The sequence below is a fragment of the Orcinus orca genome, chromosome 16 (genome assembly GCF_937001465.1).
Source record: "Orcinus orca chromosome 16, mOrcOrc1.1, whole genome shotgun sequence".
NCBI classification, from domain to species: domain Eukaryota; kingdom Metazoa; phylum Chordata; class Mammalia; order Artiodactyla; family Delphinidae; genus Orcinus; species Orcinus orca.
Window position 1 is genome coordinate 52,414,597 of NC_064574.1, and position 20,783 is coordinate 52,435,379.

At 49.4% G+C, this 20,783-nt stretch overlaps 1 protein-coding gene and 1 long non-coding RNA gene across 3 annotated transcripts in view; one reads left to right on the forward strand and one right to left on the reverse strand.

Annotated features, from left to right (window-relative positions):
* Positions 1-3,426: 3,426 nt before the first annotated feature.
* NLRC3 (NLR family CARD domain containing 3) overlaps positions 3,427-20,783 on the reverse strand; it is a 37,337-nt gene continuing 19,980 nt past the window's right edge. For both annotated transcript variants that reach the window (XM_033428948.2, XM_033428946.2), the window contains 15 exons: positions 19,737-19,823; positions 16,380-16,463; positions 15,848-15,931; positions 14,385-14,468; positions 12,953-13,036; positions 12,277-12,360; positions 11,594-11,677; positions 10,981-11,064; positions 10,267-10,350; positions 9,691-9,774; positions 7,312-7,395; positions 6,807-6,890; positions 6,080-6,163; positions 5,606-5,689; positions 3,427-5,288 (listed from right to left, as the gene is read on the reverse strand). In XM_033428948.2, the coding sequence (XP_033284839.1) occupies positions 5,198-5,288; positions 5,606-5,689; positions 6,080-6,163; positions 6,807-6,890; positions 7,312-7,395; positions 9,691-9,774; positions 10,267-10,350; positions 10,981-11,064; positions 11,594-11,677; positions 12,277-12,360; positions 12,953-13,036; positions 14,385-14,468; positions 15,848-15,931; positions 16,380-16,463; positions 19,737-19,823 (1,270 nt within the window). In that variant the 3' untranslated portion in view covers positions 3,427-5,197. The remainder of the gene's footprint in view (positions 5,289-5,605; positions 5,690-6,079; positions 6,164-6,806; positions 6,891-7,311; positions 7,396-9,690; positions 9,775-10,266; positions 10,351-10,980; positions 11,065-11,593; positions 11,678-12,276; positions 12,361-12,952; positions 13,037-14,384; positions 14,469-15,847; positions 15,932-16,379; positions 16,464-19,736; positions 19,824-20,783) is intronic.
* The window catches only part of LOC117201490 (uncharacterized), a 40,060-nt gene continuing 27,425 nt past the window's right edge, over positions 8,149-20,783 (forward strand). The window contains exons 1-2 of the long non-coding RNA XR_004483539.2: positions 8,149-8,312; positions 19,545-19,698. This is a non-coding gene — a long non-coding RNA (uncharacterized LOC117201490). The remainder of the gene's footprint in view (positions 8,313-19,544; positions 19,699-20,783) is intronic.

The window sequence follows — 20,783 nt, forward strand, 5'->3', positions numbered from 1 at the left end:
ACCCAAACCACAGATAACACGTCCACAGGTGGAGGCAAGAGCTGCAGCGGCTAGTCATTGTCTCACCTGCTTCTTGTCATCCCTCATCCCTTGATTAACTGACTTTGTGCAGAGTCTTGCGTGGTCTGATGTTTCCTTACTTGAGCAGCATCTTTCAACAAAGGAGCTTCAAGTATGGATCCTAATTATTAATGTACTTCTGTTGCTCTGACAGATCCGGGAGTCAGATGTGTGCAGGGGCCTTACGATTTGGTGTCATTTGGTTTTGGTCAAGCAGCAGAGCAGACTCAGGCCCCAGAGAAGATTGTGTGATTAGGTCAATGAAAAACTAGCTTTTAGATCATTGCTGACGGCTTTTTTTGTTTTTTTGCTGTGTAATCAAAGGACCTCTTAAAATGCTTTAAAATACATGTATTGGCAGAAAATGTAAAGGAACTTTTTAAGTCCTCAGTTTTTATTGGTGGGGATAACCATCGAGGATGTCCATTGGGAATTCTGAAGAACTGTTTCCCTTTTCTCTGGGGCAGGAAGAAGAAATACAAGATCTCTTTCACTAGTATTTTAAACTGTAACATCAGTGTCAAATGTCTGAAAGGAAGGTGTGTCCCTTTAGGTTAGCAGCATACTGTGTAAATATCACAACTGTTAGATTGGCCCAGGGGACTCATGTGTGCTAGAAAACAGGACTGGCTGAATTGGAAGTGAACTAAAAGCTTCTGCCTCCTACCCAGAACAGAAGTCCTTTCTATAAGGATGCGACTGGAGCAGGAAGACAAAGGGCTCAAGAAGTAATGTCATTAGGGGAAAATGGAACTGACAGGATAACCGATATGTCTGTGGGAAACAGTATTCAGATTTTACTTTTCTATTAGATCGTTTGGAAAAATTAAGCAGTAGTGACATAGAAAGTTTAAAATGATGCAACTTTTAATTCTAGAAAGAACAATGAATTATATAGGAAGAAAATGGCTCAGCAGTGATCATCAGTACTAATAAAATCATAAAATAAACACTAAATAATGATTTACCCAAGAATCATGCTGTAACTGTATTGGAAGGATGGAGAAACAAAGTGGGGACATACGGTGATATACGTACAAGTGCCATTTCCCATAATAGAAAGTTAATAGATAATCTCTAAAATGATGAAACAAGAACTAGTGTATGTATGACATTTAGCTTTGGGGTGGAGAGGTATTCAGGAAGGGGAGGAATAGGACAGGAGATTGTTCTTTCCCATTATAAGCCTAGTACTCTGACTTTTTAAACTGTGTATTACTACACATTTTGTCCTGATGAAAATGAATTTTTTAAAAAGATAAATGTACAGGCAGGAAAGGGGTGAGGGCTGGAGATTCAGGTTTGAGAATCATTTGTGTATAAGATTCCTCAGGGAAGAACACGTGGGATGAGAAGAGAGCTAAGGGTGGAAGCCTGTGTCTAAGGGGCGAGTCCACGAGGAGCCAGGAGAGACTGGGAAAGTATTTTCTAGATTTTCTAAAGTGAATGTATTTTTCCTTTAATAATCAGGAGAAATATGTTTAGTTTTTCAAAGAGTGGTAATGAGAAGGTGGAAGGATCGGAAGATGGTAATGTTATGGAATCCAGGGCAGGGGAGAATTTCCCAAGAAGGGAGAGGTGAACAATGTGAGGTCCTTGCTGTAAGTGAGCTTGAGTCAGAGAAGTCACTGAAATGGACAGTTAGGAAATCTCTGGTGACCTCAACAAGGAAAAGCAAGATAGCAGGTGAGGGTTGAAGAGAGGTTGGGATTTGAAGTGAGTATTGATGACTATTTGGAAAGTGGGTGGTCATAAGTGAAAATGGAAGGCAGAGCCAGGGAAGAGTGGGATCAAAGAACATTTTGGAGGGGCAGAGGGCCTTTTTTTTTTTTTTTTTAAGAGGAACATGAACATGGCTTTTTAACTGAAGGGAACTAGCTTGTGGAATGAGAGGGGTTGAGTCTGTGGGAGAGAGAGAGGGAGGGAGTGACTGTGTGTGTAATGATGAAGCAAAGTTTGCATTAGGAGCCATTCTGCTTAAATATGTGTTGTATATTGAAAACATACACACCAGATAACCATTTGGGTTGGTGCTGCTATTTGGGGTAAGAAGGCTAAGGCTGATTTCATGGTCTTTTACACCTGGATTTCTATAGTGTCTATTGTAGATACGGCCCAAAACAGTTCTCTTGACTTGGGCATCAGGTAGAGTACCCAGAACACTGAGACATTGCCTTAGAAGTTGAGTCAAAGTAGCCCTAGACTAAAGGATGGCTGATCCTGACTAGCAAATCTTCAAAGCAAGTTTTGAAAGGATCCAACTGTTTCTAGGTAATTGTGTCCCAGAATAAAGCTCAAGAATATTTTAAGGAATATGAAAATAGTCAATACCCAACAAGATAAAATTTTCAATGTCTGGGATCAAATCAAAAATTACCAGGTATAATAAGAAAAGTCAAGAAACAGACCAAGAAATGACGCAAAAATGACAGTTGATAGAATTAGTAGAAAGGGACATTCAGACAGTTATAACTATATTCCATATATTCAGACGGTAGAGGAACGCATGAGCAGGTTGTGAGATACGGAAGATGGAAGGAAAGTCTCACACAGTACTGCTAGAGATTTAAAAAAATGAGAGGACAACTGTGCAAGCTGAGATTAAGATCAGATTAGACACTGCAGAAGAAAACATTACTGATCCTGAAGACACAGGGCATGTTTGTCTAAAATGGAATACAAAAAAGACCCCCAAAATCCCATTGTGCTGATTATCAATTTATTGCCTCAGCTCCAAATTCACCTTTTGGCCTGCTCTGTGATAGTGGAGCTATTCGTTGTAAATATCTCTCCTTTGCTAGCCAGCAAGATGTTAAGCCTCATCAGTAGGGTGCTAGAGAGACTTTGAAGGAGAGAAGAGGGGCCTTTACTTCCAATTCCCAGTGTGGCTGCTTTCGAAGTTCCTGGAGAGCACACTTTTTTCTCCACTGCTTTGGCCCCTGAGTTTTCTCCAGTGCTAGGTTCCTGCAAAGGCACAGCTTTCTCTAGCATTTGACTACTGCAACTACTGTCTGTCACATTCTCAACTTAGCCAGAAACAGTGCAAACCAGAAGACAGTATAGCAACATCTTGAAAGTGCTGAAAGAAAAAACTGTCACCCTGGAATTCTATACCCAGCAAAAATATCTTTCAAAACCAGTAATCCAGTAAAGACTATAACTAGACCTATGTTCAAATGTCCCCAACTTCCAAATAATGTTCTTTATAGCTGATTTTTTCCCTCTAGTCTAGGATCCAATCAAAGATCTTAAGTTGTTATGACTCTTTAATAATATCCTTTCGTTTAAAATAGTCCCCAGCCTTTTGTATTTTTCATGATGTTGACGTTTTTTAAGAGGTCAGGCTAGTTTTTCCTTTTTTTTCCCCAGAATGCCCCTCCATTTGGATTTTGTCTGACTGTTCATTCATGATTAGATTCAAGTAGACATTTTTGGCAAGAATAAAATACATCAGTGATGTGTCCTTTTTTATGAATTTATTTATTTTTGGCTGTGTTGGGTCTTCATTGCTGCGTGCAGGCTTTCTCTAGTTATGGCGAGCAGGGGCTACTCTTTGTTGCGGTGCACGGGCTTCTCATTGCAGTGGCTTCTCTTGTTGCGGAGCACAGGCTCTAGGCATGTGGGCTTCAGTAGTTGTGGCACGTGGGCTCAGTAGTTGTGGCTCGCGGGCTCTAGAGCTCAGGCTCCGTAGTTGTGGCACACGGGCTTAGTTGCTCCGTGGCATGTGGGATCTTCCCCGACCAGGGGAAGGGACACAGAGGAACCTGTGTCCCTTGCATTGGCAGGCAGATTCTTAACCACTGTGCCACCAGGGAAGTCCCAAAATGTCTCCATTTTTAAGGAACCTTTATAAATACCCCTCTGTGGGGTGATACTTTGAGACTGTGTGATTTTCTTCCCTAATAGGCTTTCATCCATGGTTTTATCATCCAATGATGATTCTTGCCCAAATACTCTTTTTTTTGTTGTTGTTTTTTGCAGTACACGGGCCTCTCACCGTTGTGGCCTCTCCCGTTGCGGAGCACAGGCTCTGGACGCGCAGGCTCAGCGGCCATGGCTCACGGGCCTAGCCACTCCACAGCATGTGGGATCTTCCCGGACCGGGGCACGAACCCCTGTCCCCTGCATCGGCAGGTGGACTCTCAACCACTGCGCCACGAGGGAAGCCCCCAAATATTCATTTTTAAAGGAACATTTGGAACATAGTTCCTATTCAAATTTAAAAGTGATAATTACTTTATAATTTTCATAAGCATTTTCCTTGGTTATTTAGTTGATGAGAGCTGTGATGTCCGTTTGGAATATTTTTCCTTTCAACATGGACAGATGTCTGAGGGAATTTATGCCACATGGAAACTCGCCTTTCTTGCCCTTACAGGGAAGCTGTAGCCACAGTAGTGCTTTGGGAAGCCAAATATATATTATGGCATTGACATTTAATGTACCATTGATAACCACTATGCCAGATTCCAAATGACATATAGCAGACAAAATCAGAGATTTTGTAATGGATAAAAGATGGCAAAAACCTTGGAGAACTTTTTTTGTCTGTCTCCAGAATCCTATAATTGAAGGCTTCATTTCTCTTTAAAATTTTTTCATAATTTTTCCGTATGACTCTAAGGATCATACTCCTAAATCCTGTTTTTCGTCTTGAGAAAAGAAAGAGAGGTCCCCTCTGTCACGGATGCCAAATTGATACTCTTCATGGGCTTGAAGATGGCAACTCATTTCAGAGTGAGGGGGATGATTTTAGCCAGGTCAGTGGAAAAGGGCAGTAATGATAAGAAAAAGTAGGGGCACATGAAGACCTCAGGATATAAATGGCTCCAACTGGCTTCTTACTTGCTGAGTTCTGAGGCCTGTCCCTGATCCCCTTGGAGGAAGACCCTCCTTTCCTTGTGCTGTAGCACAGTGTTCATCGCTCCCCTGCCTGGACTGACCCTGGACCAGGAGAGGTGCTTGTGTCCTCCTCTGGCAGCACCACTCCTGCCTCCTAGTAGAAGACCAGCTCTCCTGCAGGTCAGCATCATTCCCAGAACACAGGAAGGCACCTTGGAAAGTGGTCTTTTTGTTGGAAAGCTTCCAGCTGTGTCTCTGCTGTTCTTCTGCCTGGTCCACCAAGAACTTGTTTTGCTCACATTTCAACAGTGCACGAGGAGGCATTTGTCTTGATAGCCTCTGAGATCATCCTGGCACCAGATTCTCCAATGTGATTTCCCTGGAGACTAGAAGAGAAGGATTAGGACAGGGCTTGAGAAATTGACTGAAGGGCTGGAGGCCTGAAGATTCTCATTGGTAAAGCACAGATGGTCACTACATAAAATGCAGAACCCAGTGTGAAACCTTTGTGCTTCCAGGATTCCTCCTGTGGACAAGGCTCAGCATGGCTCCTTCTTATACTGAGTTCCCTTGCAGAGCTGCTAAGGGGCCTGGGAGTCAGCTGGCTCCGAGACTCAGGCGGGAGGTAGGGTCTGCCCTGGGAGCAGTTCTAAGGGTGAGCAAGGATGGCAGGAACGGGCAGATGCTGCCGAGCCCCACTCACTTGATGTGCCGTAGCCCATGGTTTCCAGACAGTGCGGTGGCAACACATATCGCCCCGTCCATTCCCAAGGAATTCTCTTGGAGACTAGGCAGAGAAAAGATGGAGACACCACAGTGAGCCATTCAGGACAGAAGAACACTCCCCAGGAAGCAGCACTGCACTATCTTGGGACAAGTCTGAGACTGATTTATCCACAGGCGCCATAGCAACAGCGAAGTGGCATTTAACCCTGAGACCTGTGTCTGCAGGCCGCCAGATTGTCTCGTCCAGGTGCCGTGGAGGACATAAGACCAAAAATGCAGAAGTGAACAAACCCATCCACAATATGGACTATAGTAATCAGAATAGTGTCAGCTATTTGTACTCGGAAGGAAGCAGCTACAGAGGAAATCAAGTGTGTCTTATGCCACGGGAGAGGTTCCAGAAGAGAAGTCTGCTGTTTTAAGGCGCAGGTAGGTCTATACAACCACTCACTTGAGTCTTCGGAGACTTGAGTTGACCCTCAGAGCATTCGCCAGGGCTTTGGCTCCGGCCACCCCAATGGCATTTCCTCTTAAGCTGTTGGGAAAGATGGGAACCCTAAGGCACAGTGACAGCTGAGAGGTGAACACGGTACCTCTTCAGGTGAGCATGAGTTACTTAGTAACCACGGGCGGGTGGCGGTACAGTAAGGTTGCTCCTTCCTCACTCCTGGGCACAGAACAGAAATTGGCTCTGGGGAGCAGGATGCAGGGAGGGGTGAGGCCAACCCAACCTGGTGGTTTGTTGGAACTCTTATCCTCCGTTTTCATTCCAAAGAAAGAGCTGGGCCCAGACCAGAGCAGCAACCCTCCATCCAGAGGGGCCCATGTGCTCGGAGCCACAGAACTGCAGGAGCAGGGATGACCCAGACATCCTGAGAGCCCCACAGAGGTTGGGGCCCCAGGTTTGATCTTCTCACAGACCGGGTCAGTGGCCACTGGCCACCCCAGGCCTGGGGATATGTTTAGCCTGGGCAAGGCCAAGGAGAGGACCAACAAGTGACTCCCAGGGAAAGGGGTGACATGGGGTTGGGGAAGCTGGGGCCTGCCCAATCTACGTGAGGATATTTAAATGATTTGGGAGTTTCCGTGTACATTTCCCCCTTCCATATCTGTTCATTTTGAGTCAACATCTTGGTTTCTTTGGGCAAGAGGCTGTAGCCAGAGACTGGAATACTTACTCAAGAATCTCCAAGGTTCTGTTCACAGCCAGGGCCTCCCCGAGTGCCTGGGCCCCAGGGGCAGCAATGGAGGCCACCTGGAGACTATAAAAGGAGATGCAGTCAACACAGACAGGCAGCCTCTCTGGCCCTCACACCCACCCGGGTCCAACTGCATCCATACTCGCCCTTCATTTCCACTACCTCTTGACTTAGGGCTGAAAGTGGTGAAATAGCACTGAAAGTTGTTGGCCCTGGTCTGTCCAAAGAACGCTGCATCTCCTGTCTGCACTGATGCTAGACAGAGATCTGGATGCTATGGATATAGGAAGTAGAGGTGGTCTTCCGGAGAGTTTGGGGGGTAATACTCCCTGCACCCCTAGTTCTTTCTAGATGTCCGGTGACCCAGTTGCTAATATTAGGAAAATCAAACCCACCTTCCTTGACTAGGAAACAAAAATGACGGTTAATGTGAAAGGATGGTTAAGGGCCAGCTTCCTGGGCTGCTGTGCATATCAGGACTTACTAGAGAGCAGTGAGGGCTGTGTTCGCCTTTAGCGCACTGGCCACTGCAGAAGCACCTTCGTCCCCGATGGCGTTTTCCTGTAAACTGAACATAGAGCCTGAACTCTGGGTGCACAGAACAGGGGCCAACGCTGTGGCAGGACATGCTGAGCATGGACCTTCTAGATTTAAATCAGACCACACACACGATAGCAGACCATCTTCCCAGGGTCACCCTGGGGATCACTGTACCTCGTGTGTGGCCACTGCAGCCCCGTGGCCACCTAATGCATGTGCTCAGGGGTCTGGGGTCTGCATGAGTCTGGACTGTCAGAGCCAAACCAGAAAAGGGACACGTGGACATACTGTCAATGAGAGCTTGGTGTGCTTTGCAAAGCCATCCAGAAAATCAAAGCGCTCAATCCTCGGGCCATTCTTGCTGGTCAGTGTTTTACATCTTTTTTCCCCCCTTTCCTTCCACATTGGAGGAAAGTGGCAGGCCCTGGAGCAATAAATGTTTAAGAGTTTAGTTCAAGTGGACGTTGGTATGTTTGAGGGAGCAATTTGCAGTGATAATTTTAACAGACATTTGAGTATATTGGGTGCCAGCAAGCCCAGTTCCAGCTTCTTGGAACTCAGGTGGGGAGACAGATGAGAGTTACCAACTGCAGGGTGCTAGAAGGGCCCTGTGGAGTCTCCTTCCCCAGTGTGGTCACAGAGGCTGCCCAGCAGAAATAGGTCTAAACCAAACCTGCAGGTGAGAGATGGGGGAGGGCCTGGCACATCTAAGGAAACCAAAGAAATCGAGTTGAGTTGTTGGAGTGTGTAATGAGGCTGAGGGGGTGCAAAGGAAGCAGATCTTTAGGGGCCTTGGAAGCCACGCTAAGGGTTGGACTTCACTCTGCAGGCACCAGGCAGCCATTTAAACATCTTGTCTAGGATGGGAACAGATTTACTTTTGGGAAAGATCTTTGGCCAGCAGTATGAAGATGGACGGATGCGGAGGCTGTGGCAGTGATGCAGGTGAGTGCTGCTGGCGGCCTGGACAGCGGCCGTGAGGGTAGAGGGTGGGTGGGTGGAACATTGGGGGAAGAATTGACAGGATTTGGAGATGGGGTGCAGGTGGGAAGTGAGAAGGCGATGTTTCTAGCTTGCACAGTTGGTTGCTGGATCCCCTCACAAGGTGAGGAGCCAAGAAGCAGACTTGTGGGGGAGATAAGTCAGTGGGAAGTGGAGTGGGCAGTGGACACGTGGGTCTGGAGCTCAGGAGAGAGGTCTGAGCTGTAGATGTGGGGGCCACCAGGACTTTGAAGGGAATTGGAGCCCTGGGTTAGGAGGAGCTTCTAGAAAGAGACATCATTCAAGGGAAGATGACCCAGGACAGAACCTTGAGGAGTACTGTATTTAGAGTCAAACGGAAGGGCCAGCCAGACGAGGAATATCTTGGAAGTTGAGGGAGAAGTATTCGGCATGAAAAGCAGATGAGGCTCAAAGGTTCAACACGGAGTGACCATCTGACCCAGCAGTTCTGCTCCCAGGTGTACACACAAGAGAATTAAAAGCATGTGTCCACACGGAAACTTCTCTATGAATGCTCACGGCAGCATTATTCATAATAGCCAAAAAGTGGAAACAACCCAAGTGTCCATCAGTGGGTGAGTGGATAAACATGTCTATCCATGCAGTGGAATATTATTTACTCATAAAAAGGAATGAAGTAGTGATACATGCTGCAATGCAGATGAACCTTGAAAACATTATACTAAATGAAAGATGTGAGTCACGAAAGACTTCATTTACATGAAATGTCCAAAACAGGTAAATCCATAGAGACAGTAGATTAGGGAACTGGGGGACTTGGTTGGGGGCAGGGGAATGGGGAGTGACTGCTAATGAGTATGAAGTTTCTTTTGGGGTGATTGAAAGGTCCTAAAATTGATTGCAGTGATATTGCACAACTCTGTGAATATACTAGAAACTAGCGACATGTACACCTTAAATGGGTGTATTATATCTCAACAAAGCCGTTGTTTTTTGGGTTTTTTTGCAGTATGCGGGCCTCTCACTGTTGCAGCCCCTCCCGCTGTGGAGCACAGGCTCCAGACACGCAGGCTCAGCGGCCATGGCTCACGGGCCCAGCCGCTCCGCGGCATGTGGGATCCTCCCAGACCGGGGCACAAACCCATGTCCCCTGCATCGGCAGGCGGACTCTCAACCACTGCACCACCAGGGAAGCCCTCAACAAAGCTGCTTTTTTTTAAATAGCAGATGAGATGGAAACCTGACCGCTAGCTTTAGAGCAGAGGAGGCTGTGTGCTGAGGGTGTGAGCCCTGCACCTGGTGGGCACCGAGGTTGCAGATTTCCCTGCCCCCTCTCCCCCCCTGCGGAGGCCCCACTTACTCAAGGCTGGTGAGGCTCGTGTTGAGCTGTAGTGCTTGTCCCAGGGCCTTGGCGGCGCCGGCCTGGATAAAGTTCCACTGCAGGCTGGGCAGACACACACACATGACTGCGTGGCCCATGGCAGAGCCCAGGAGGTCCTAGGGGCTCCAGAAAGAAGGGGCTTCTCCTGGGAGAGTGACCACAGGGAATGGGGTCCCTGAAGGACGAGGTCCTGACCAAGGTGGGCGGAATGCCTGCAGCCCCCCTCAGGCTAGTCCCAAGGGGCCTACGTGCACTCTGGTTAGTGGAGGGCACAGGGACAGGCTCAAATAGACTCCAGGTGGCCCTGCATGAAGCATGTGACAGAAGCACAGCGTGGGCACACACCTCCCACCATTGGCCTCTCTCCGGTGAACGGCCCCAGGGAGCAGAGCAGGGGGCAGGGCACAGCCTAAAGGCCCTGAGGCCATGTTGCTGGCGGGGGTGGGGCCGGGGCCCTAAGCCGAACTTGGCCTTCTGCCTCCCCTGGTTTGAGTGGTCCTGCAGCTCTGTGAGCGGACAAATGGACAGGGCAGGGAGGGTGCGTCGAAGACTCACTGAAGGGATGTGAGGGCACAGTTTTCTCTCACTGCCACTGCGATGGCCTGGGCGCCCTGGTCGTGGAGCAGGTTGGCTGTCAGGCTGGGAGGAGGGGAACAGGGGCAAGTGAGTGGGAGCTGGCAGTGCAGCCCCCGTTCTTGCTCACTGGGGGATCCAGACCTCTGCCGTGTTGTCCCCAACCCCCCCACCCCAGGACTTCATCGTGTCTCCTGGGATTGCCTGGCTCACGCTCTTGGGGTACTTGAATGTACCAGGTGCTGTGTCCAGCATGTGTCCTGGACCATTGAACTGCATCCTGGCAAGCCCATGGGGGGTGGGGGGCAGGGGGCAGGCTCTGTTCAGTGAGCTTCCACGACAGGTCACCTGCCAGGAGGTGGCCAGAGCCGCCTGGGGACTCACTCATTCCTGATCCCTGTTCTGGGAGCCCCTCCCACTTGCTCATATATTGTTGCCAGGGAGTGGGGGTCGGGGGGGTCAGGGCAGGGAGAGTGTTGCCACTCACTTCATCCTCCTGTAATTTACGACATAGAGCGGGGGACTTGTGTCAGGGTTGCCACCGGGCAGCAGGTCTCCCAGTCCCCCCACCAACCAGGTCCTTCCCGCACAATGGCGGGGGCCCCAAGGGTCTGCCATCGACTCCCAGCTCTGGGTGAGTGAGGCCCTAGGTGGCATAAAGAGCCTTAGGAAGCACAGCCTGCCCCCATCACGTACTCCAGGCTCTTCAGGGTGCTGTTGGTGCGGAGAGTGCGAGCCAGATCCTGGGCTCCCTCCGGGCTGATGGAGTTTTCTCGCAGGCTGAGGAAAGAGAGGACCGTGAACTGCTGACTGACAGGGGAGGCCTGCCAGGTGCTCAGGCTGTGAGAAGCTGAGAGCCCCAGGTGGAACCTGGGCCAAGGTGGGAAGAGCCTGCTCTAGGAAGTCCCCCTCCGACTGCTCACCAGCCAGATGTCCCCACACACCCCCAGGACTGTCAGCAGTAGGACAGACAGTCCAGGAGGAAGAGGATAAGATGACAGGACCTCAGAGGTGTGAAGGGAGGGGAAGGCCAGCATGCTTGGGGGCCTGCAGGCTTGCCCGTAGGAAGGGAGCTGCAGATACGGCCAGCTGAGGGCCAGAGCTGCCCCTGCCTCCCCAGTGAACAGGGGGAGCGCCGGCTGCCAGGCTCCAGAACCAAGCTGCCCAACCATAGATCTTCCCCATCACAGGCCCCTGGGGGTGGGGGTGTGGGCTTCTCAGCACCAGCCTTTCCTTCCACGCCCCAAAGTCCCTTCAGACACCCTGGCCAAAGGGACGCCCTCAGATGGAGAGTGAGGCAGGGACTTACTTGAGGCTGAGGAGCATCTGGTTGGTGCAGAGGGCTTCCATCAGCGCTGCCACTCCCAGATCACTGATGGAATTGCTTTGCAGGCTGCAGACAGAGGACAGGGCGCACTTTGACGTGGCTGTCTCAGGATGCGGAGGGAGTCCAGCCTGCGGCTGCAGGCACTGAGTTCAGCAGGGAGTTGGGGGAACCCTGTGCTGCCCCCACGGCCTTTCTCATCCCGTTCCCCGCATTCTGGCTCCTGCTAGGTCAGGGCAGGTGGGTCTAGCACAACCAGTGCCTTGATTTGAGTGGCTCCACAAGGCTTCTGGGGGGGGGGACATGTGTCTGCAGCCCCCAGAGAAAGTGGTGCAGCTGAGTGTCCCCATTATGGGGATAGCACTGAACTCCCCAATCCCCACCAAGGCCCTTGGAGCCAGCCCCCTCTGCAGCCACCTGTGCCAGCTTCTAAAGTACACTCAGTGCTTGTCACTGAAAATTCCAGAACCAGCGCCGACCCTGACTGTCCACTGGGGTGGGCTGGAGGGAGACACTAAGATCACAGTATGCCCAGGGTTGGTGGTTGATTGGGTTCTGACAAGGAACTGGTCCTGACTGACAGCCCTCCTCCAGGACCCACCCACCTGCTGGATGGGGAACCCAGGTGGGGAGTCACCCTCTGCCCACAGCCACCCCTGGAGACTCACTCCAGGCTCTTCAGGCCCTGGTTCACCTTCAGGGTCTCCGCCAGGGCCTTGGCACCTCCATCGCCAATGCTGTTACTGGAGAACCTGCAAGAGATGGGACATGGGTGGAGCAGCCTGGTAGGGCGAAGCTGGGGGATCAGAGTCCAGGAAGCCCTCCAGGGAAGGGCTGTCTCTGTTGTCTCAAGGGTGCCCAGGGCACAGTTTCTTCTGCCTGAGGCTGGTTGGTGGGTAGCCTCCGTAAGAGATCAAGGTAGCAAAGTCTTTCTTCGCTCCTTGACAGGGTTGGCAGGGCCAACTCTTTAGTGAGGGGTATTTGTGATAACTTTATGTGAAGGTGGCTGGGATGGTGTTTTCTTCTACCAGCTGGGAAGGCAGTAAATGTGAGTCTGAGACAGTTGGGGCTCACTCATTCCTGGGAATCTGGATCTCCATTCTCCTGGTCCAGGGCTTTGGAGTCCAAAGCCAGCTATCTTGTGCCCACACATTCATTCATCCATCCACTCACCCACTTACTCACTCATCCATTCATCCATCCATCCACTCACCCACCCACTCATCTGCCCACTCATCCATCCATCCACCCATCCATCCAACCCCTTGTTCACAAATATTTGTGATGGGCTGGGCATTGTGCCAGGCATGGAGGATACCAGTTTGGCCCTTCTGCATTTCTCACATGAGCTCCTTCAGACTCCTGTTCTGCTTCAGGGCATCTGCCATCTGCTGGGTTCCCGCTGGCCCGATGCTGTTCTTCTGCAGGCTGTAGGAGAGGGGTCCTTCAACAAAGCTGGTCACAGCCATTCCCAGGCTAAGGACAGTCTGGTTCAAGGTGAGAGGTCAGAGACTACTCAAGTGCCTCTCTGTTTACCACAGCATGGGGGGAGGGGTCTCCAGGAAAGGTCTGTGGATTGTTGCCAAAGTGTTGCTAATAGACTGATGTGAAGAGTTGAGGCAAGAACCATTGGGCCTTCCCTTCAGGGGCCAGAAAGCAGTGACCAGCGGACACTGTTAATATCCAGCAACCTCCAAACTGGAGATTTCCATGTAGAAGTCCCACTGGCCCCTCACCTGACCAGCCTTCTCAACACTCAGCAGTCTGCCTCCAACCAGACCAGCCAGCAGCCTGCCCTGCAACCCTGCAGTCCTCCCAAGGGCAGACCCTCCCTTAGGCGCCTCGTCTTCAAAAGCTTCTTCCTTTTATACTAAATGTGGAGGAGGGAGATGTTACAGGAGAAACCCTGTGCTCATCCTAGAAGGACAGGCAGGGCAGGACCTCTTCTGTGTGAGGCTAAATACACTCTAAACAAAATGGAATTTTCCCTGGTTACAAAGGGAAAAAACCCCTCCCCTCCCCTCCCTTAGAGTATTTCCTTGAGCAAACTTGGGATTGTAAATCCTTTCCCTGTCCCTTTGAGAGTGTGTAAATCTTTTTAAGAGCTAGAAGTAAACCTCTTGGCAAGTTTATAGCCTCGGAATATCTTTTGTAAGGGCCTTGGAGCCATCTCTTTGAACTGTGCACATCAAGTAAGAGAGCACCTGCTCCAAGCTGTAAGTACCTGCTGGTCATAAAGATGTGAGAAGTTTTCTTTTCCTTGTGATAAATGCAGTTAGCAAACACAGATGGCTTCCCCCAAATAACAGGCAAATTTAGTATAAGGTAAGTGTGACAAATGGTTCTGTCCAGTCCTCTTATTTGAGGGCAAGTTGTGGTTTTTCTTGAAGACACTTATGTAATGGGTTGTATCTGCTCGACTGTAGGAAAGGGTGAGATTCTTTTCTGTCTTTGCCATCCCATTGGTGGATTGACTTTGATGCTCATTGCAGGCTAACTGAATGCTTATTCCAGTAATTAAGCTGTTTCATACTTTTCTACATTTGTGGAGAGGATTTTCTGGGTTGGCAGGAGGCTTTATTTTTAATTATTTCCCCCACACCTGTTCTCTGGAAAAGCAGTGGACATCAGATTTTCCAGGGGCCATCCAGATGGATCAGAAAGCCTCAGGGCTTTGTCCCATCCATCCCTCCATGCAGAAAACAGACAGGCCCTTGGAGGAGAAGGGAGAAGAGAGAAGAGAAAACGTTCTCTGCCAGCCAGCATGCCCACTCACTGCAGCACGGAGAGGGTCCGGTTGGCAGCCAAGGCCTCAGCCATGGACCTGGCACCGTCATCCCTGATCCTGTTGCTCTGGAGGCTGTGGAAGCAAAGAGGTGCATCACTGATGGAGCATAGGACGGTGCCTGGCATGCCCTCACCCCCACTACCCAGGAAGTGGGAAAACAACTGGCCCTTCCCACTGCTGCTTTGGCCTTAGGTTTTCCTCTGGGTCTCTAAGTACTTGCCTGCTGACTGGGGACAAGGTGCCCATGGTATGTGGATCACAATGACAAGGTCATTGATAGTCCCAATTACAGCTAAAAGCCACAGCACCCAGGTGTTGGTGAGGATGTGGAGAAATTGGAACCCTCATCCGCTGCTGGTGGGAATGTCAAATGGTATGGCCTTTGAGGAAAGCAGTCTGACAGTTACTCAAAAGGTTAAATATAGGGTTACCGTGTGACCCAGCAAATTCCACTCCTACGTATATCTACCCAAAAGGATTGAAAAAAAGTCCTCAAATACTTGTACAGAGATGTGTACAGCACAATAGCCACAAGGTGGAAACAACCCAAGTGTCCATCAGCTGATGAATGGATGAACAAATTGTGGTCTGTTCATGTAATGGAATATTATTCAGCCATGAAATGGAATGAAATACTGGCGCATGCTACAACGTGGATGAACCTTGAAAACATTATACTAAGTGAAAGAAGAAAGACACAAAAAGTCTTATTTTTTGATTCCATTTATATGAAATATCCAGAATAGGTAAACATACAGAAAGCAGATTGGTGGTTGCCAGGGGCTGAGGGGAAGGGAGAATGGGAAGTGATTGCTAATGGGTATAGTGTCTCCCTTTAGGGTGATGCAAATATTTTGGAACTAGATAGAGGTGTTGGTTGCACAACTGTGAATATACTAAATGCCATTGAATTGTACACTTTAAAATGATGAATTTTATGTGAATTTCGCTTCAATAAAAATAAATATATAAATGAACAAGACAAAACAAAATGACAGGACACACTCTGCTAAGGATGGATACAACCACTGGCCCCTAAAAGGAGCCCAGCAAACCACACCACACCATAGGAACCATCTGGAAGATGGGATTTCAGTGTCTTGGAAAACACCGCAGGGGATCATTCTGATGCCATGGCCTTGGGGATTTCCTACTCAATGTAGGACAAGAGCTTTCCCTCATAGATTATTTTGTCCTTCAAACCTCCATATACCTCCACCCCTCTTCTCCTCCATCCCCTGTTCAGGCCATAAACACAGGCATAATAACTAGGGAAGAGCTGAACTTAGAAACTTGCTTAGGATACAAGATCCCCTGGCATCCACTGGGTGGGAGCCACTATCTCATGGTCGCCGTTTTGAATTACCTCCCACTCCATGGGTGGCACCTGATGAGAGGGTTCTCTGGGCCACCTCCTGGGGGCAGAGAGACAGGGAGCGGGTGACACGTACCACAGAGAGGCCAGAGTGCGGTTGATCTTCAGAGCATCTGCCAGTGCCTTGGCCCCTTGAGGTCCAATGGAGTTACTGCGGAGGCTGGCAGAGGAAGAGAGAGGAAGAACCATTCTCTTTTAGCCAATTCCCAGGGAGGGAAGGAGGAACAGAAGTTACATGGACCTTTAAATACATGCTCCTCGAAAAGAATGCATCAGGGTTTAGGATTTCACGTTCTGTAGAACTGGGGCAGAGATCCTTATTTAGGCAATCGAGGAAGGAGTTCCCCAAGATGGCCCCATGTGATGGGGAGAAGAAAGCAGGATCTGATGGACTAGTGGGCTTGGGCCAAGTGTGAAGAGATGATAACACCAGGTTCAAGGCCAAAATTCTGGCGCTTCACTGGGTGAGTCCCAGCAGCTGAGCAGGAGTCAAGACTTTGCTTGCTCAGCTGTCCTTCCAACCCATCCTGGGAAGAGTGTGGTCTAGGGGACTTCACAAGATGGCTCAACACTCTCTCCCTGTCCCAGGGGTGAAGGGTCCTACTTACTCCAGAGTGGTCAAACTTCTGTTGACGAGGAGGGATCTGGCCAGAGCTTTCGCCCCTTTGTTACTGATCTGGTTCTCAGCCAAGCTGCCCAAAGAGAGGGAGAGGAGTGGTTAATGAAGGTCTGTAAATCTTGCCGCCTATCCTGCAACGCGAGGCCTGGGATCCAAACCCGTCAGCCACCATAACATCATCGGGGCCTGGACTCAGGTGGAGATCAGGTAAGCCAGGCCAAGGAAAGCCTCTGAGATGGGCAAGGTAGGGCCAGAGTGGGTGGACAGACCCTCACACCAGCAGAGGGTCCCAGTGGGAAGTATGACCAGAATCCAGCACAACACCACCTACCCCAACAGCGCAGCAGAGGGTACGGGCAATTACTGAAGACTACCATGGGATTCCCAGCCAGGGGTGTGCTGGAAAACCAGCTGTCAGGAAGAAACAAAATACAAAAATCATGATTTGTTGGGTTGGCTAATTTCCATGGTGTAAATACTCCCATCATGGCCAATTTCAAGCACTCTCAGCTTGTAAAAATTCCGAAAATGTAACAATCAGCTCTCATGAACTTGTGGCTGAAGTCGGTTCCAGCACACCCCTGACCCCAGCCCTTTCTCTAATCCAAGAAAGGAAAATGGTAGAGTTATTATAAAATTAACTTTGAAGTAACAAAATGTACGTCTGTATCTGCCTTGAAAGGGCATTCCAGGGAATTCCCCAGTGGTCCAGTGGTTAAGACTCTGCTTTCATTGACAAGGGCATGGGTTTGATCCCTGGTCAAGGAATTAAGATCCCACAAGACACGTGGTGTGGCCAAAAAAAGGCATTCCAGGAACACAATGGGGATCCACTTAATGTTCCTTCATACACCCAGTTTCAGAAATGATATCTGTTGAGGTTCTTAGGCATTTTAAAATGTGAGACAGCCCCATGGGATGCAATTGGAATCCCCAGTGCTTTTCAAGCTATGTTTCAACGGACCCTAAGTTTCTTCAGAAAAGCTTCAGGAGGCTGAGGGGAAACCAACTGCCTAGGCCCTGCCTCCCACTTCTTTGAATCCCAGCAGCCCCCCTTTTGTTTGCCTGTCTAATTGGGATTCTGCCTCATATGCCACTTTTTTATTTATATTTGACGGCGTTGGGTCTTCGTTGCTGCGCATGGGCTTTCTCTAGTTGAAGCGAGTGGGGGCTACTCTTCGTTGCAGTGCACGGGTTTCTCATTGCAGTGGCTTCTCATTGTGGAGCAGGGGCTCTAGGCATGCAGGCTTCAGTAGTTGTGGCACGTGGGCTCAGTAGTTGTGGCTTGTGGGCTCTAGAGGGCAGGCCCAGTAGTTGTGGTGCCTGGACTTAGCTTCTCCGCGGCATGTGAGATCTTCCTAGACCAGGGCTTGAACCCGTGTCCCCTGCGTTGGCAGGAGGATTCTTAACCACTGTGCCACCAGGGAAGTCCCTCATATGCCACTTTTAAAAAGCGTTCTATCACTTAAAAAAAGTTTGAAGACTGTTCATCCAGACCACCACCTTCTATATAACTGTTCTCAGCTTCTAGAGAGCCTCTGTCCCCATCCCCTACCCCCAGGACTTTTGTAACATTTTATAAACAATATTTCATGAAGGATACCTTGGATGTTTCAAACAGGGTTGTGGCACTGAGGACCAACTATAGAGAGGTGAAGGAGAGAGTGTGGCCAGAGAAGTTGTTTTTGGCTTTGTTCAGAAAAATCTCTGAGTACTATCTAGATTCCTTTAAGCAAAACACTGAAAGTTGGCTATTTTGCTGAAGGTTCTCATGAAGGAAACTATATTCATAATGAGAAATTGTCATTATTTTGTTTCTTTCAAAGAGATTGCATTTAAATTTCTGGCTAACAAGAGGATCCTGCTAGTTAACAGCTGGCTCTTACACGGTGCTTCCTCTGTGGCTGTCCTGTCCTGAGCACTTTACGTGAATTAACTCATGTAGCCTCGTGGCAACCCTAAGAGGCAGTGTGCAGTAAAGGATTAACCTTGGCCCCTGCTCCTGAGAGGTGACCTCTAAGCCCTTGGAATGTCCTGCCTGGTAGGAATGTCTCTGTTTACCTGGGGGCCTTGGGCCTTGATGGATAGTCTATCTCACAATGGGATTTATGGTCATGCAGTGTCAGCTTGACCTCTGGAGGGGCTGGAGACTAAGGTCAGCATGCGGTGGGCAGGTGTGTCTTCACGACCAACCCCCAGTAATAACCCTGGACACCAAGGCTTGGGTGAGCTTCCCTGGTTGGAATGCTCTGTGTGTGTTGTCACACATGGTCTCTGGGAGTAGGAAGCGCTCTCTGTTCAGCTCCGCTGGGAGAGAGCGGCTGGAAGCTTGGCCTGGTCTCTGGGACCCTGCCCCAAGGGCTGTTCCCTTTGCAGATTTTAATGTGTATCCTTTCAGTGTAATGAACCGTAATTGTGGGTATAATTGGTTTTCTGAGTTCTTTGAGTTCACTGAACCTGAGAGTGGTCATGGGGACCCCTGAACCCATACCGTTTACCCTTCTTAGGCACAGAGGTGTCTGTTCAAGGTCACATGGAGCTCACCACTACTCTAACCACTATCCTCAAAGACTTACTTTTGCTCTGGACTCATTCTATATTCTTGTCTCCTCAGAAAAAGATTATTTCAAAAGCTGGAGGCTTGTGTGAGGATGAAAAATTACTCTCTGGGTCCTGTTCTCTAAACTCACCTCCCTAGTTCTCCTAAAGCCACCCTCAGGTCATCACATCGATTCAACTACAAATCAGGGTGTTAACTCACACTTGGATGTTATTGGGTTGGCCAAAAAGTTTGTTCGGGTTCTCATAAGATGATGTAGAAAAACACAAACGAATTTTTTGGCCAACCGGATGTAGGAGTGATTTCATTAGCACATAGATCAGTTCTGCAATCAGCATATAAACTCTCATCTAATTATGTCATTAAAGATGCAATGTTTAAATTTAAAATTGTTTTAATTGATATTAATTTAAAAATTTGTGTGTTATTTAAAGATGCAATCCTGTGCTCAAAATACCATTTGAGGGCAAACTTTGTGAGGCATTTAGAGTAAATCAGACTTGGTGGTATGTCCGCACAGACAGCATCTGGAGAAATGGTTCTGTATCCACGATAGTATCTGACCCATACCGTATCCTTTGCCTCTTCTTACAGATGAGGTACCTGAGCCTCTGGAACTTTCTGGAATGAGCAGAAACAAGCAGCCTGCATCCTGAGCCACACGCCTCAATGACACTTCACTTTGAAAGCACCCCTGGCCATTTGAGCAGAGAGGAGGATGTGAAAAGAGCCCCGGACACCTAGACAGGTGGGCAGCCTGGGCAAGGTCTCCTGGGTCGGCGTTACCTGATCCTCTGAATGCGACAGTCCTTCCCACTCAGCACACTGCCCAGCAGTTCCATCATGGGGTCCTGGAACTGGTTGGTGTCCAGCCTGGTCAGGAGGAACAGCAATAATGAACAGTCCCACTGCCCATGGGCAAGTGGGATGAGGCCCCTGGCAGAGGGCTGGCATCAGGCAGCGGAGGGGGCGCTCCACAGACACCCAGGCTGAGATCCTTTCCCTCCCCCTCCTCTCCATCCCAGTGCAGCCCCCACTGTGAGGTTCAGAGACCCGTGCCAGCACACCCACATGCTCAGAGTTTTCCTAGAAGAGTGACTTGGGAGGCTCAGTGGTGTAAACCCTGGGCTTCCTACCCACAGGGATGTCTTCCCAGCAGCCCCGCAGTCTGTATGCGTGTGCAGGACACCAGTTGCTAGCTCTCCTCCTTCTGAGGTTGTAGAAGCTACTCTGAGGTCCTGAATGACCCTTGTCCTAAGCCTTCCCTTCCCCCCACCAGGGTCCAGAGAATGGACAGAGGGTGATGGGCTGAGAGTGGAGTGAATGGGTATGGCCTGTCAGCATTGGGATGGTTTACAGGGTGTTGTAGGTTGAATTGTATACCCCTATAAGATATGTTGGTGTCATAACCCCCCAGTGCCTCAAGAACGTGACCTTATTTGGAAATAGGGTCATTGCAGGGTAATGAGTTAAGATGAGGTGGGGTGGGGTGGCCTGTAACCCAGTGTGACTGGTGTCCTCACAAGAGAGGAGAGCTCTACATGAAGACAGACACGGAGAAGGTGGCCGTGTGACCTCGGAGGGCAGAGACTGTGGTGATGCGTCTACAAGCCAAGTATTGCCAGCAAACACTGAAGGCTGGAGAGGCCAAGAATGACCCAAGGATCCTCCCCTACAGGTTTCAGAGGGAACACAGCCCTGCTGACACCTTGATCTTAGACTCTAGCCTCCAGAACTGGGAGAAAATAACATGTCATTTTAAGCCACCCAGGCTTAAAATGTTACAGCAGCCCTAGGACATGGACACAGAGGGGCATGGTGGAGGGGAGGAGC